A 16,298-nucleotide genomic window follows, 5' to 3' on the forward strand; every position below is an offset into this window, starting at 1 on the left:
TTCAGCACATTTATATGAAATCTACCGTCCTGATAAACCAGGGACATTACTCATAGATCCGGGCACCAGGACTGTGGGAATCTCCTTATATTTGTTATCTTTGGCCTCCTTCCATCATTATTCTAATGAGCTTAAAAGGTTACTGGGGCTGTTACTAGAGCCTTTTTGTGCACTACCTTCACAGACTGTTATACTGTCTCCCCTCTCCCTCTGCTCCTTCAGCACTTCCCCCTACCTGATGAATGTCACTTGCAGCACATAAAGTTTCAGCACACAGTAAGAGCGGAGGAGAACTTCTGCACAGTGTAACAACCTGTGAATCTGAAGTACAGAGCGGCTCTGGTAACGCCCCCACACTCCAGAGCCCTTCTGGCTTATTAGCATCGTTTTAAAAGTTGATTTTTTTAGAAGGAAGGAGGTCAAGGATAACAAATATAAGGAGATTTAAGTTGGTTGCGTTTCCCTGATTATAAGATGTCTGGCCCCTGGCCTGTGTATGAGCAGTATTACTGTGCTGATCCCGGTGTGCGGTGTGTGCCAGGCCTCTAGCCTCCCATAGCTGCTGGCAGCCGGGACATTGCATAGTGTGATCATTGTGTACACGGCTACTATCAGCGCCAGTGCAGATATCCCTGTGTATATATCAGTAAGTTATCTCTCTGCAATGTCTTCTGTATTGTAGAAAGGTGCTGATGTTTTCTCATATCTCCCTGAAGATCAATGCTTTATCTGCTGACTTAGGCTAAAAGTATTGATGAAAGGTCCTGAGGTCATCAATACTAGACTGGAGGGAAATCCACAACCAACCCCCCGCACAGGATACACACAGCTCCGTTCTCTATGTTGTAGATCAACGGTGTCACTGGAGTTTATATCCCATGTAAATGAGTAGCGCTGATCTGCAGTAACCAGATATGACCACTACAAAGCGGACGGAGCCATCTGCTTCATGTTCTATTCTCTGTATATCAATATGCTGAGGACAACTGAGGACCCCCCCGACTATCAAACATGGATGACCCGGGCTGTGGATCTGTTGTCAGTATTTTTTTTTTTTCCAGAACCCTTTGTGTGTGCCAATGCCCTTTTACTCTTATTTTTTTCAAGTAATTTGTAACAAATTACTTCATAGCGTCAGTATTAAATATTCCGTGTACCGGGAAGCGGGAAAAAAATCCAAATGCGTTGAAATTCATCCAGGTGGTTTGGAGCACTATTTTCCATTGTGGGGTTCACCGCAGGGCACAACTGTTTTTATATTTTGATAGATCGGGACTTTTGTGAAGCGACGATACCCAACATGTATGATTTTATTTACTGAACTTTCAACTTTTATTTGTGTTTTATCTATTTACTATGTTATAGTCCCCTTAGGGTGCTTGAACTCAAGGGGGTCTGATTGCTCACACCATCTACTGGAATACAACTGTATTGAAGTATTTGAGGTCTGAGACTGGTGGCGGTGATCAAGGTGATAACAGTGGGTAATGCAGCAGACACCCGCCCTGTATGGAGAGGGCTCAGCCCATGACCCCTCTCCATACACCCCTTGCCTCAAGGCACAGTAATAGTAGTACGTTGCATTTCATCAGGGGCTTAAAGGAACACTCCAGTCACAGTTAATTCATTGGATAATACAAGGTGCGGGACCCGAAAGGGAGGAGCCGGACTCATTCTCATTGTATTCCTAGATCCTGGAGTCCCACTCCTCCCTCCAGGTCCTGCACAAGGTACAATTCAATGACTCAGCGGTGACCGGAGTGCTCCTTGTTCTTCTTGTGCCCACGGCCCTCATTCGTTTTGTTTAATGTGACTGTGTTTTACTGAGACCCCACTGAATAGGAAGTATTTGGATAGGAAGGATTATGCGATTATTTCATCCCCTATATTTATCCCATGTGTGTTATATGGCTGTAATGCTGATCGGCTGACTGCTATGTTCTCTACCCATCACTTATATGCCTCAGCTCTTCTCAGCATGTGTATGGTCTACATATAGTGAGGTCTGACTCCTCTCTAGAACAGCAGGACCAGGCACCTTGAAATCCAACCACCCAACATCTCTCTTGCCCGATTTCTGCTCTAGTGATTCCTCTCTGTTGTTCAGTCCCGGTGAAATTGGCCCACATGCATGTCATGAGCAGCCGTGTTCTGATCCCCGGGGATTGTGGATTCGTGATATTTGTGGATGCTCAATAGAAACTCGTGTGTTCCCTGACAGGAAAGAGTTGGGCGAGTTGGAAGACGGTGAAATAGACGACGCAGGGTTCGAGGAGGAGAAACCAGAGGAAGCTAAGGAAGAGACGAAAGACGAAGAGGAGGAGCCGCAGGAAGAAAAGTCTCATAAAAAGTACAAAAAGAAAAAGAAGAAAGTGAAAGAAAAGAAAAAACGTCGCCACAAAACAAAGCACAAGGTGAGGGCTTTTAAGTCTTTAGGTTTGCGTGTGAACGTTTTCCCAGATTTATCTGTCTATGTCCCCGTTCACATCTCCATTAGGTCTTCAGCAGGCCCTGATATGAACTTTGGATCGGGGAACAATATACATAAACTCGAGCTTCCACCACTGTCCTGCACATTATACTTGAGAATACATATATATGCTACACAGACATATACGTAGTGTCCAGCAGCAGGCTTCCTTATTAAGATACTGTCTAGCAGCCGCCCCTCATTAATAAGATGCCCGGCAGCAGCCTCCCCTCATTAATAAGATGCCCGGCGGCAGCCTCCCCTCATTAATAAGATGCCCGGCGGCAGCCTCCCCTCATCAATAAGATGCCCGGCGGCAGCCTCCCCTCATTAATAAGATGCCCGGCGGCAGCCTCCCCTCATTAATAAGATGCCCGGCGGCAGCCTCCCCTCATTAATAAGATGCCCGGCGGCAGCCTCCCCTCATTGATAACACCACGATTTGTTACACTCCTGTTCTTCAGTTATTTCCTGGTGTGGTGGAACACACAGAACAGGACAGCTACACAGGGAGGGTATAATGGAAAGACTTGCTCCTGTTCTGTGTGTTTGTCCTGGTTTTGGCTCATAACTAGAGGAGATAACTGAAGACTTATCGGAGATGTGCACTGGGCCTTTGTAGTATTATTTCTTGTAGATAAAACTTTCCTCTTCTCTCTTCAGCACAGCGCACCGTCCAGCGATGACAGCTCAGACTACAGCTCGGAGGATGACCACAACGAGAGGCCGCGCAAACCTCCTATGTACAGGGATTACGACCCTTACTATAAACATGTAAGCCGCCTGTCACACTGATAAGTGACTTTTTATTTGGGGGGGGGGGGGGCTCTCTTCAAACTCTTGTCTCTTTGTGGAACTGTTGTCTTCTATTATATCCTATTTGTTCATATACTTTGTGTATGTTGGTTATGCTATTTAAATATTTTGGCCACTGCATTACATCCCAGAGGCAGCTAACTTTGGAATGCTGCTTGATTCTGCACCTAAAAAGTTGCAAACTGCAAAAAGTAGCACAAAACAAAGAAAAAGGAAGCAATAGGAGTGATACATGTCCCCCATTGTCTCCAAAATCCACTGCTCACTCTCCAGGAAAATACCCACAGGTTTTCATTGGAATTGCTGTACAAATTACCTACCGTATTTTTCGAACTATAAGGCGCACCTGATTATAAGGCGCACCATCAATAAATGCCTGCTTAAATGTCTAGGTTCATATATAAGGCGGATTATCGGATTATAAGGCGCACCTGATTATAAGGATGAATGACCAGCAGGTGGCAGACCTGTGCACAGTTCAAGGCAGCTGTTGTCTGTAAGTACGGTTCATATATAAGGCGCACCTGATTATAAGGATGAATGACCAGCAGGTGACAGACCTGTGCACAGTTCAAGCCAGCTGTTGTCTGTAAGTACGGTTCATATATAAGGCGCACTGGACTGTAAGGCGCACCTTTGATTTCTGAGAAAATTAAAGGGTTTATTGTGCGCCTTATAGTCCGAAAAATACGGTATATGTTTTATTTCTACGAGAGGCTAGTAACTGAGGCCTCTCAGTCAGGTTTACGTAGAATTATGATACAGTGGTCTCAGTTCCTCTTCAGAGCTTTTGCTGGGATCGCTGTGCAATTAGCAGAGACTATAATTCCAGCTACAGGTTTTAAGTAGTATGCAGAGTTGAGGCCGGTCAGTTCCTTATCCTTTTTATCATTTTTGGACCCCTTCCTGACATCATAAAATGTGTAACGTTTGATTCTGTGGTCTTGCAGCATGGGCATGGCAATTACATGCCCTCCTCGAAATCTATGCACAGCAAGAAGAACCCACCCGATTATGACAGCTACAGCAATTACAGTGATGGCAATTACAATGAAGAGGAGGAGGAGGATTTCGCTGAACAGTTAAAACATTACCGGCAGTCGAAGGAAAGCCCAGGCGTATCCGAACCCCCTTATAAGAAGCCAAACTTGAAAGGGATACCACCAGGTAACCATCATGTATGCCAGGCTCCTCTGTGAGGCACATGTAGGCAAGTTTCTGGTGTTATCACTCAATCACCGCCATGGAAGAATGTGATACATGATTTATTTGCCACTTACAACTTGTTACTTGATACCTCACACTGCTTCACCTGTAGGGCTACCTGCACATGACTGTATGCTCGCCGGTCGCACACGGCTGGATGTATTGCCGCAGTGATCCTGCAAAATATAGGACACGTCCCATATTCCGAACGTCTCGGTCGCGGTGAGACATGGTGTGTTCAAAGCACCATAAATAGGTGCCATAGACCTCTATGGGGGCCATGATCCGGCCACAAATCATGGGCATCCATACAGACCCATACATGTGAATGAAGTCTCAGGGTGTGAATTTGGAACTTTAGTGCAGTTTTTGTTTCCATCATTACTAAAGGTCATTGAGCACATTGAGGCACTTGAAGAGGTTTCCAGGATACAAATATTACTGAATTTGCAATAAGACGCTCAGGGTGGTGTCTAGTGGTCAGACCAGGTTATTGCAGATCACTTCCTGCTCGCACTTAGCTGTTATGACCTCTACACTCTCTGCTTCCTGCTTCGTTCTCTGTGTATTAGAAGCTGAGAAAAGCTGCCCTGTGGGGTCGATGGCAGATGAATGTTGGACCCCTACCAATCCCTCCATATGTGATTGGTGGGAGTGAAACACCAAGCACCGGCTCGCTACACACAGGACTCGGAGACCGTCCGTAATGTCGCGGTCAACCAGGGTCTCTGCAGGCACAGATCCCAATGGAGGGGATTCATGTGTCTCTTAGCCATTGCTTGTGTCACTTCTAATTTAGAATAACATATTTCATGGAAACTTAATGCATTGATTCAAAATTGTAAAAGTTCCTGTGAGTATGTAGTAAGAACCAAGCTATTTACAGGTAAAGGCGTATAATGTTATATGTCTTCTTTAACAATGCAGTTTTATGTTTATATTTATTTTGATAAAGTTGCATAAGTTCAGACACTGATACCATGATATTTTCCAGGAGCAGAACAGAAAGGGTTTTACTATGCGCGGGGCATGGGTCCACACAAGAAACCCATACATAAAGATCGAGGCAGAGGACGAGGGGCCCACAAAGGCCCCAACCCTTATTATCAGGATGGATTCCAGGAGGTGGGTAACATAATGTTGACAACGTGTGATGTGCCCAAATATAACCACCTCCACCTGTCCCTCAGTGGATGTAGAAGATTCATGTCCAGAGAATATATTGCAATTAAGAAAGTTGTTAACACGACAAACTGAACACTTTTGTTGACATGTCACCCAGCACTACCACGGGCAAATGCTGACGGGCTGATCTATTGCAAAAACTCAAAACACCTTTGGTTGTGCTCACAGTGTCCGATGCTTTATTCACTATCCCAAGTGATCTTCTTGGAAGTCGCACTCATGGCCCCTAAATTGTATAAGCTGTGGTCAGTGAAGGGGAGATGACTAACAGGAAGCTTCCCTGCAGAGGCCAATAAAGAGTCCCTTTATTCTCCTGTAGTAGAATGTAGTAATACATCACACGTAGGGTATATACAGGTTAATTACTGAGAGGAAATCTATCATCAAAATCCAGCATGATGAGTCACATATTACTTATGGTGCCTGGATCTACGAGTAAGTATCTCTAACACTATCATTTATATACGATATAATCATATAATATACGATACCGACCACAAAATCAGTCACAGGAGGACAAATCCTCACTTCTACTTCCCTGAATGCTTCCTCGATGGGCTGCCAGGATGAAATTTAAAGGGGATCTGTCTATTAAGTATTTTCAACTCTGTGTGGATACCTGTGACCAGGACAGGGGCTCAGGTGTAATGGCCCGGATCAGGATGCCGTGACATTAGAAGATAAGTTGTGCTGCTGTAATAGTGATGGGAGCTCCGGCTCTTTATAGTGATCTGGATCATTAGGCTCCGCGAAACGACCAATCACTATCCTGCTAACATTTTGACAGTCCAATCACTTGTATCTGGCATTGGCCGCCTTCTTCTACTTCATCTTTATTGCCCGCTTGTCTCCAATTGCCGGTGTTGTAGCATTCACTATATCCACTTTGTCCATTAGGAGAATAAACCCCCAAAGAAGTGGGTGGCGATGAGTCAGGAGTTCATCAATCAGCACACGGTGGAGCGTAAAGGGAAGCAGATCTGCAAGTATTTCCTGGAGGGGAGATGCATCAAGGTAAAGCAATGACTTCTAGAACAACAAAGATTTCAATTGTGCTTTTCTCATGATGGACTCAAAGCACAGTCCAGGTTTAGGATAACCCCTTCAAGTTCTTTAGTTTTTTTTTTTTTAGCTTTTTCGTTCTTTCATTCCGCTTCATTTTTCTGTGTACAGAGTTATATTAGAGCTTGTTATCTGCGAGACAAATTGTACTCTCTAGTCGCATCGCTTAATATTCGGTGCCCTGTACTAATAAGCCGGAAAAAAATTCCAAGTGTAATAGAATTAGCCAAAAATTAAAAAAAAAACAAAAACAGATCATATTCTGACAACGCTTCTACTTTGTTCTTTAGAACAGGAAAATTGCAAATGTGCCAATTCTATATTCTTTTATATCTTTAGCTTTAAAATTTCAAAAGCATTGCAATTAAAAAAGGCCTTGCGTTGCCTCCTTCTTACACCCATAACCTTCTTATACTTCAGTGTACGGAGCTGTGTCAATGTTTGTGGGATGTGATGATGTTTTTCATTGATACCATTTTGAAAACTCTCATCTTTTGATGATTTTAATTAAAATTTTAAAATAGTGTTTATTCTGACATTTAGGTGTGATTTTCCATTACGGGGTTCACCGCTAAGAGTAGATTGGATATTTATGGATGCAGCGATACCTAACGTGTTTATGATATTACTTGTTTATATTTATGTGTGTTTTAGGGAAAGGAGGGGGCAATTTAAACAAAATAAAATAAATATATATAAATATAAGATTTGAATTTTTTTTACTATTAGTTCAGGCCCATAGGGTACTTAAAACCATAGTGGTCTGGCCACTTGTGCAATATACTGCAATACTACCGTATTGCAGTACATTGTGAATGTACGGCTCCTGTATTTCAGTCTGTCTTAATTTCACAATCGGTGTGGAGAGCAGCGGGCGGGGTGTAATGCGAGGATGTCGGGGAGGTGATGGATAGTTGTATAGGATTCACAAAATATGAGGGAGTTGCACGTATGTTGGTCACTAGTTACTATTGATCAGGGAGTAGAAATGGAAGTGTTGGAACTGAATTATTAACTTTTGCAAATGAGATAACAATGGTTCTGTGACTGCTGTGTTTCAGGGAGACCAATGCAAGTTTGATCACGATGCAGAAATAGAAAAGAAGAAGGAAATCTGCAAGTTCTACATACAAGGATACTGTACAAGAGGAGAGAACTGCATTTACATGCATAATATCCTTTGCAATTGCTGAGCATCTGACTTCTTTTACTTGTCACTTATAGATCAGAAAGGCCGTCACAGCTACTAACCCTAGTTATCCTCCTGCATAAGGTCTGGCCGCAACATTGGTTCAGACAAGCTTGGACGAAAATGAAGATTCCCCGACTCTGCAATCTTTGTAACTTTTCCTTAGGCCTTAATACAGATGAACACATTCACTCAGTATAATACGGACCATGTGCTGCCAGTAGTTCTGGGACCAAGCATCATAGTTATCTATCATCCAAGAAGTCTCTGCCTGTCCTGTACGAGAAACAGGATTACAGAGTTGTCCCATAGGAATGATGGGACTCCTTGCATCATAGATAACCAGAGAAATCTTTCAATGAATTATCTTTGACTCTAGAGTCAAGGTGGCAAGAACAGCGACCTTCATGTATCATTCACATCACATAAGTTGCGCCGGTAATAGTGCTGTTTCTGCTTCTAGGAGTCTTGGTTTATTTGCCCTTAACATTTTGTGCCATACGTGAATTTCCTTGCAAGTTTCACCATACAGGAGCAAAGTGCTACCAAGGGGACAACTGCAAGTTTTCTCATGACCCTCTTACTGATGACACCAGAGAGTTACTGCACAAGGTAAACAGGTTAACAAACAACATGTAGTAAGTCTCCAATTACTATAGAAAGATCTGATACAATTCTACCCACGTTCATTTTGATGATGAATGTTAGAGCTCTATTAGGGTATAGAGAGGAGGCTCCAGATACTGGCAATAAGACAACATATATACTTCTATATTCCCACCGTGAGCACAAAACACACAGTATATGTCACTATGATAGATGTAGGCCACATATATATATATTTGGAATCTTTCTGCTACATATGATATTTGTGGCCTAGCCAGTGCATAGGACCTGAAGATGGGAGCTCCCCTTACGTAGGGATTTCAGCCCCATAACATGACTTGCATGTATTTAATAAAGACAGTAATTATCCTCTTTTTGTCAGGTTCTTAACACTGAAGAAGAAGCTCAACATGATATCGATGAGGAGATGGAGGAGGTGCCACGACACGGGTGAGTCTCAGATGTACCAAAACAGTTGCTAACAAGGTGTACTTGTCTACCGGCTGCTATCCGGAAATACCATCCACACACTAAAAAGATATGTAAGAAGATAGAAGTGTTGGAGCGATCATGTCTGGTTCTGGTTACTAACTAATGTATATGTGGATATCTTTGGCTGGAGCTGCTAAGTGACGAGAAGTGGCAACTATTTGACATGTCCTGTATTTATTGCGTATGGTTTTGCTTTTGTTCGTGTTGTGACTCGTCCTCTCCGCTGCAGGTCAAAGTTTTACAATCAGCCGTATATGCCGTATCAAGGAAATCATCCATCTATGTACAACTCGGAGCCTCTACCTGAACCAGGGCCCCTGCCTCCTCCTCCGATGTATGGGAACTCGGGTATGAACGCATCGTTCAACTCACCAGGCCACGGTATGAACCATCAGAGAGAAGGTCCCAATGTGCACCCACCCCCGTACCACCACAACGCAGAGGAGCAGACACATGGGATGCCACCACAGAACAGCTACCAGCCAGGACAGGGGGCAGCCGCCTACTATGAGAACTACTACTCCCAGCAGGCTGTTCATAATGTCAAATCTTCCGGCGTACCTGAATGTAAGTTCCTTAATATTGTATAAAAATTTGCAAAATACGGGAAGGAGATAAATTATGGTATATTGTGTTGTAAGTGCTCAGATTATGTGAAGAACAATCCACATTTTCATCTCTGTTCTGTTTCTAGCTATGCATAAAGTTTTATTTTCAAGACTTGGAAAGACAATGGATGGAGCGGACACTAGTCAGCCTCCGCCACAGAGATCCATGAGCAGAGAAGAAGGTGGGTATACAGTGTGTTGTAGGATAGAGTGTAGACGGGTGCAGGGGCATTCACATGTGCACACTCTTTGATAGAGGGACAGATAATACAGGGACATGAAGAAACATTGGGGCATGTGGGAGGGAATTTAGTTTAAAGGGCATCTACCACCAGGATGAAGGACTATATGCAAATGAGCCGGAGGGGCTCCAGGGTCCATAGGTGTCAATGGAGCCACTCAGGCTCATTTGCATATAGTCTTTCATCATGGTGGTAATATCCTTTAAACTGGAGAAAAGTGGTATGAAAAACATATAATGCTCAACTTATCAGTATGAATTCACAGATTTGTCGTAATTTGTTGAAAAAGAAAATAAAAAAGCCTTGTGTCATTTATAAAGGGGTTTTGGTCACTTTTGTAGAGACTTCTACATCTAGTTTGAGGAGCGTGGCCTTGCAAAAGGGAAACATGAGGCAACTAATAGGAGGTGCAAAGTTAGACTAGACATTGTTATACAACGCCAGATTTGTCACTCAGCATCCACATATTGTGGGAGATTCACTATAACACAGAAAAAGAGCAATAATCACTGTATACAAATGAGACAAAAAGTCAGATGCGCGGCTAAGAGTCACGCTGTCCTTGATTAAGGTCTCATTTGGCAAGTACATCCGCATAAGCGATCATCATCAGCTGTCACCCAGACTTGTGATATAGGACATGAATAAAGCCAGAGAGGACAGCCCAGTTGTGCAGCACAGTGGCTCAGTGGTTAGCACTACAGCCTTGCAGCGCTGGGGTCCTGAGTTTCAGTCTTATCCAAGTCAACATCTGAAAAGAGTTTGTGTGTTCTCTCCGTGTTTGCATGGGTTTCCTTCCACACTCCAAAACATACTGGCAGGTTGATTAGAGCCCCATGGGGACAGGGACTGATTTGGCAAGCTCTGTGCAGCGCTGCGTAATATGTTGACGCTATATAAATAAGGGAATTATTATAGTGACTCTCTTCCTCCCCATGACTCCTTAGGTCATGTGTATTCAGTATTAGTAGTTCCTTTTCTGTGTAACGCTGCCTCCTAGTAGATAGAAGGACATCATTCTGGATCCTGTTTCTGTCCTAGATGACAGGTTAGTGGTGGTTTGTTGCTATCTGTGAGGGTGATACAGATATTAACCAAAGCTTGTTTTTTTCAGATGAATTTGCAAACTGGTATAGCAGTGAGGAGGAGGATGGCAGCGGGGTCAGCTCCATCCTGAAAACTCTGAGGAACCAAACTAAACTGGCCAGAAGCAACTCCAGCGAGCAGCCGCCAGCCCTACCGATTATGGACCCAAGGCTGGCGAAAGAGCGGGCCGATCCTAGACTCAGACTAAGCCAAGGCCAAAGTCCTGCACATCACACTGAGAGCGTCACATCCGACCCAAGAATCGCACGCGACCCCAGGAAGGTCAAACCTGAGACCTCTGCCGTCAGTCGTCTTCCCCACGCTGGAGGGAACGTCAAGCAGAAAGGTGCGGATGATGAGGATGAAGATGCTGAAAGGGAGCTGAGAGAGAAGACTGCCATTATACCGCTAGACATGCTCCCGGGGGTGAGTTTGAGGGACCCGCGATGTAAACTAAGGCAGTTCAGCCACATTAAAATGGATATCGTACTGTCCAAACCCAACTTTGCAAAACTTGTTGTCTGGGCTCCAGAGGATCTGCTCCCAGTGCCCCCTCCTAAACCTGATCCGGTCTCGTCAATTAATTTACCGTTACCGCCACTTATTGCCGACCAGAGGCTTAACAAGTCCAGGAGCCTGGAGACGCATCAGTCCGCTACCGACCCGAGACTGGAAAGGGTGGATCCCAGACTGGAGCAAAAAGCCAAACAACAAGCTAAAGGCAGCGGCTTCCCGGAGCCAGCAGATTCACATGTGACCATCAACAAAATGAACGATCCCCGTCTCCAAAAGAGCCTTCAGTCAAGACTCCACAGATCCCCCAGTTCCGACAGCCAGCACGGCGCCACAAAAGAGCCATTGTCACCCAAAGTCGATCCCCGCTTGGCGGCAAGATCCTCCATAGGCTCCCCTCCAGCATCATTCAGACCCGCCCAGGATGCCCTGTCATCGTATGCTCCAAAACTGTCTCCTTCCAGTGCTAAAATAACTAGTCCTACATCCATACTGAAAACTATCAGTCTGTACAGCCAACGGGACGCCTCCGCAACTTCCCCTGATGTCGTCCCGCCTTCTGTAGGAGAAAACGGGGATCATTCAAAAGATACTGCAGATTCGGGCAAGACGAGCAAAGGAGAGTCGGAGGAAGCAGAGGAAACGCAGCCGCTCAGCAAAGGAGGAGCGTCCGAGAAGAGTCCGGAGGTTGTGGAGGATAAACCGGACGCCCCAGCTGACGACACAGAGGAAACCAAACCCGCGGCAGCACCGGCCTGCCCCCCACCAGCAGTGCACAACCTCCCTGTCTCCGCATTAGCAGGACTCATCAGACCTCAGTACAGTGACCCCCGGCAGATCAAACCAGCAGCTCCGGTCACCCCAACCCAAGACGCTCCCCCCGCCGAGGGCCAAGGGGATGACGACAAGCCTCTCAAAGACGTTTTCAAGACCTTCGACCCCACGGCCTCTCCGTTCTGTTAGCGGCGCCCCCTTGTTTATTACATTTTTGTATTTTCTTTCCCGTGTCGGGCCTTGTATTTGGCTCCCCCCCCCCCATTTATTTATTTGTACATTACGCTTCACACCTCCTCCCGCGCCGCTCCCGGTGTAGATAACGGTTCCGCTGACTGCAGTCTCTGTGGTATTGTATCCTTTTTGGAGTCCCCCCCCCCCATATATAATAGTCAATCATGTGATAGAGGAAGCGACACAAAAGGCTACAATAAAGCACTTTCATTGTAAATAGGACATAATGTGAAGATGATACATGTATATGGGACACAGCGGTTCTGTGTACATTATCTCCGCTCACACACACGTGGCCCATGGAAATCCAGCAAAGAGATGGACACGTTCAGGAACGCTCTCACAAAGGCGTCATCATCCAGCCACGAACATATTATCCATAACTTGGCTGACGCTCGGACTTGTGAGTGGAGCAGCCACTCGTCACTGAAAGAGGAGACCAGCAGACGAGCTAGGGGGCCGCGCGAGGTCCGTGTGAGTGGATTATTATGTATTTGGCACGTAAGACCTTATCGAAATTATCAAACTCCATCTGTGACCATGTGAAGGGGCGTCTTTCCCAGAACAAATGGATCAGAACTCCAAGTGCAGTAGTGATCTATGATCACCAAGTCCGATGCTCCTTATGTCCCATATGGGAAACGTTGTTACGACGTAGGATGGTTGTCCTGCAGGGACTGGTAGCATCAGATACTACTATATAGTGCTCTGGGGCAGTGCTCAGTCTATGGGCCGAATACGTCCCATGTGAAGGGGTATTAAAGGTGTTAATAATTGATATTGTTTGTGTAGTGCAAAGTTATACAAATTTCCTGTATACTCTTTGTAGAAATCGCTCAACGGTTTACTAGATCTCTGCTTGCTGTCATTCAACAGGAAGCTTCATTGTTGGTTATAAGACAGGACTAGCAGGTATATAACGAGCCATGCACCTGTGTGACATCACATGTGCAGGTATATAACGAGCTGTGCACCTGTGTGACATCACACGTGCAGGGATGTATAACGAGCTGTGCACCTGTGTGACATCACACGTGCAGGGATATATAACGAGCCGTGCACCTGTGTGACATCACACGTGCAGGGATATATAACGAGCTGTGCACCTGTGTGACATCACACGTGCAGGGATATATAACGAGCTGTGCACCTGTGTGACATCACACGAGCAGGGATATATAACGAGCCGTTCACCTGTGTGACATCACACGAGCAGGGATATATAACGAGCCGTTCACCTGTGTGACATCACATGACCAGGGACCGGTGTTTATTCACAGGAAGTAAGCATAAAAACATCCTAAAAAAATGACAAGCAAGCAGAGATCTAGAAAACCGTAAGGAATTGACAGAAAGTTTATTGGAAAATTGTGGAACTTCTCTTCACACAAATAATATTTGATGAAATTGGACAACCCCCCTATAAACCTATCCTCTATATAATGTGTTTTATACGGTTTAATTTGCTTTACTACATACATGGAGAAGTGTCGGGGGTGGAGGGGAAAAAAAACAAATCAGGTTTTGCTACAAAGGTATTAAAATCTTTTACTTTTTGAGAAGTTTTCCTTATGCACCAACTTTTAAGTTTAATAGGAAGTTGCAGAACTGTTACTTATGGGATTCATAAGCAGAGGTCACCGTCATAAAGGCCTCAAAAATCTCCAAAAAAACCCTGCAAGCTCCGCCCTCCTCTAGGTGGGATTATTCCTTTCACCCGCTATGTAATGGCGCCAAGTAGTTTTACCTGATTTGTGATGCCGCGGATGCACAATGTGTCGCTGGTTGTACAGGATACAGATTGTATATAGTAAAGCAAACTGCAAGGGAGAAGCTCTGAGACACTAATGTATTGGGGTTTGCAGATGTTTCTGTACCTGGGTATAAGGAGCGGAGCTGTAACCATAGAGATGTATAGTGTATTAGGAGATGGGTCATACTGCAAGGTAGATTGTTTCCAGGCTACAATATCTGTGACCTATCCTAGGGGTTTAGATCCAGGAATCAGAACCCCCATAATTCTGCTGTTGTTAGAAGCTCCATTCTCTGTTAAGTGTTCAGATCAGATTACTACAGATTAAAGGGGTTTTACCACAAACTAAAGTTAGGGCCTATCCTCTGGATTTCAGTGCTGGGACCCCCACAGATTGCAAAAATGAGGGGTCCGATGGGTTCCCACGTACCTCCATCGGACCCTTTGTTGCTCCGTCAGGGTAATGGAGCAGACGGCCGCGCATGACAGTTCTGCTCCATTAATCTCTATGGAACTGACGGAAATTGCCGAGCCTAACTTTAGTCTGGGCCTAACTAACTTTAGTCTGGGCCTAACTAACTTTAGTCTGGGCCTAACTAACTTTAGTCTGGGCCTAACTAACTTTAGTCTGGGCCTAACTAACTTTAGTCTGGGCCTAACTAACTTTAGTCTGGGCCTAACTAACTTTAGTCTGGGCCTAACTAACTTTAGTCTGGGCCTAATTAACTTTAGTCTGGTCCTAACTAACTTTAGTCTGGGCCTAACTAACTTTAGTCTGGGCCTAACTAACTTTAGTCTGGGCCTAACTAACTTTAGTCTGGGCCTAACTTTAGTCTGAGCCCAAAAACCCCTTTGATACAGATCAGTTCTAAGTAGGAACTAAGCTGCAGTGACTTGGTTTGGCCACTAAACCCGAGAGCGCCACTGTCTATTATCAGCTGATCTGTGGGGGAGGGGAGGGCCATTGCTCTGATATCGCGGATCTCTATTCTATGGTTACATTCTCAGGATTTGTAGCCAGAAACTTCCCTCTAACGTGTCCGTTGTAATAGCTGTAAAGTTGGGTGGTCCCTTTTCTATATAGAATCACAGTCGCGCGTCCTATAAGTCGGATGACGTTTTAAACCGTTTTATCCTTTTTTTTTTCCCTGTAAAGTGGACAGAAAGTTCTAGAATCTTGCGATGATAAGAAGAGAATCTGACAAATTCTTTTTGTTACTATTAATACATTTTGGGTTTTCACGGTCATTGACCTGTATTGTGCACTGTAGATGATGACTATGATGTATTTTGCATGGCATTTTGTACTTCCATATTTTTTTTGTGTATTTTCTGTACTTTATGAATTCTGCTGTTTTAACTGAATATTTAAGCTGCGACATTTCCCTGTTTTAGTGCACAGCTATCTCTATATTTTTGTTTCCCCCCCCCCCACGGTTTATTGCTTGTAAAACTATTATTGGAAATATATGTCGTACTATTATTTTGTATGTGCTTCTTTTTACCTGTGCATGGAATATTGTCAAATGTAGATACATTTAAAGGACTTCTCTTTCTCTTTGTAGTTCTTTTCCTTCTTAACTTCTGCCTGCCGCAGCCAAGTTGTGTTCTGCATTTTCATTTTTTACTTTCTGCCTTCAAAAATTAGTCATTTCTTTTTATTTTTTTGTTTAAGGTATGAGGGCTTGATTTTTGTGGATGGATTTTACTTAGTGGCTTCATTTTAAGGAAGCCTACCACTACGGATCTACCTATTAAGGTAGATCCGGGGGTAGGTGCATCTAACGAATGTAAGGATAGACCTTTTTAGGGCAAATCCTTTACTCCCCTCTGTCTTTTCTAACCTTTAATCAGGGTAATACAGTATTTTTCGGACTATAAGTCGCACCGGAGTATAAGGCGCACCATCAATAAATGCCTGCTAAAACTTCTAGGTTCATATATAAGGCGCACCGGATTATAAGGCGCACCTTTTATTTCTAAGGATTTTGTGTGCGCCTTATAGTCCGAAAAATACGGTATGCAAATTTTCTAAAGAGGCTACTGGGGCGTGGAGTAGCCG

The 16,298-nt window shown here is 44.4% G+C and overlaps 1 protein-coding gene across 1 annotated transcript in view; it reads left to right on the top strand.

The window, feature by feature from the left end:
* Positions 1-15,792, top strand: part of ZC3H6 (zinc finger CCCH-type containing 6) — a 28,587-nt gene extending 12,795 nt beyond the window's left edge. Inside the window, exons 2-12 of the mRNA XM_072115141.1 lie at positions 2,222-2,414; positions 3,134-3,244; positions 4,237-4,453; positions 5,487-5,617; positions 6,575-6,691; positions 7,801-7,912; positions 8,431-8,540; positions 8,917-8,984; positions 9,256-9,593; positions 9,721-9,816; positions 10,991-15,792. Coding sequence (XP_071971242.1) covers positions 2,222-2,414; positions 3,134-3,244; positions 4,237-4,453; positions 5,487-5,617; positions 6,575-6,691; positions 7,801-7,912; positions 8,431-8,540; positions 8,917-8,984; positions 9,256-9,593; positions 9,721-9,816; positions 10,991-12,438 — 2,941 coding nt within the window. The 3' untranslated portion in view covers positions 12,439-15,792. The remainder of the gene's footprint in view (positions 1-2,221; positions 2,415-3,133; positions 3,245-4,236; positions 4,454-5,486; positions 5,618-6,574; positions 6,692-7,800; positions 7,913-8,430; positions 8,541-8,916; positions 8,985-9,255; positions 9,594-9,720; positions 9,817-10,990) is intronic.
* The last annotated feature ends 506 nt before the right edge of the window (positions 15,793-16,298 follow it).

This window comes from Engystomops pustulosus, chromosome 7 (assembly GCF_040894005.1).
Source record: "Engystomops pustulosus chromosome 7, aEngPut4.maternal, whole genome shotgun sequence".
NCBI classification, from domain to species: Eukaryota; Metazoa; Chordata; class Amphibia; order Anura; family Leptodactylidae; genus Engystomops; species Engystomops pustulosus.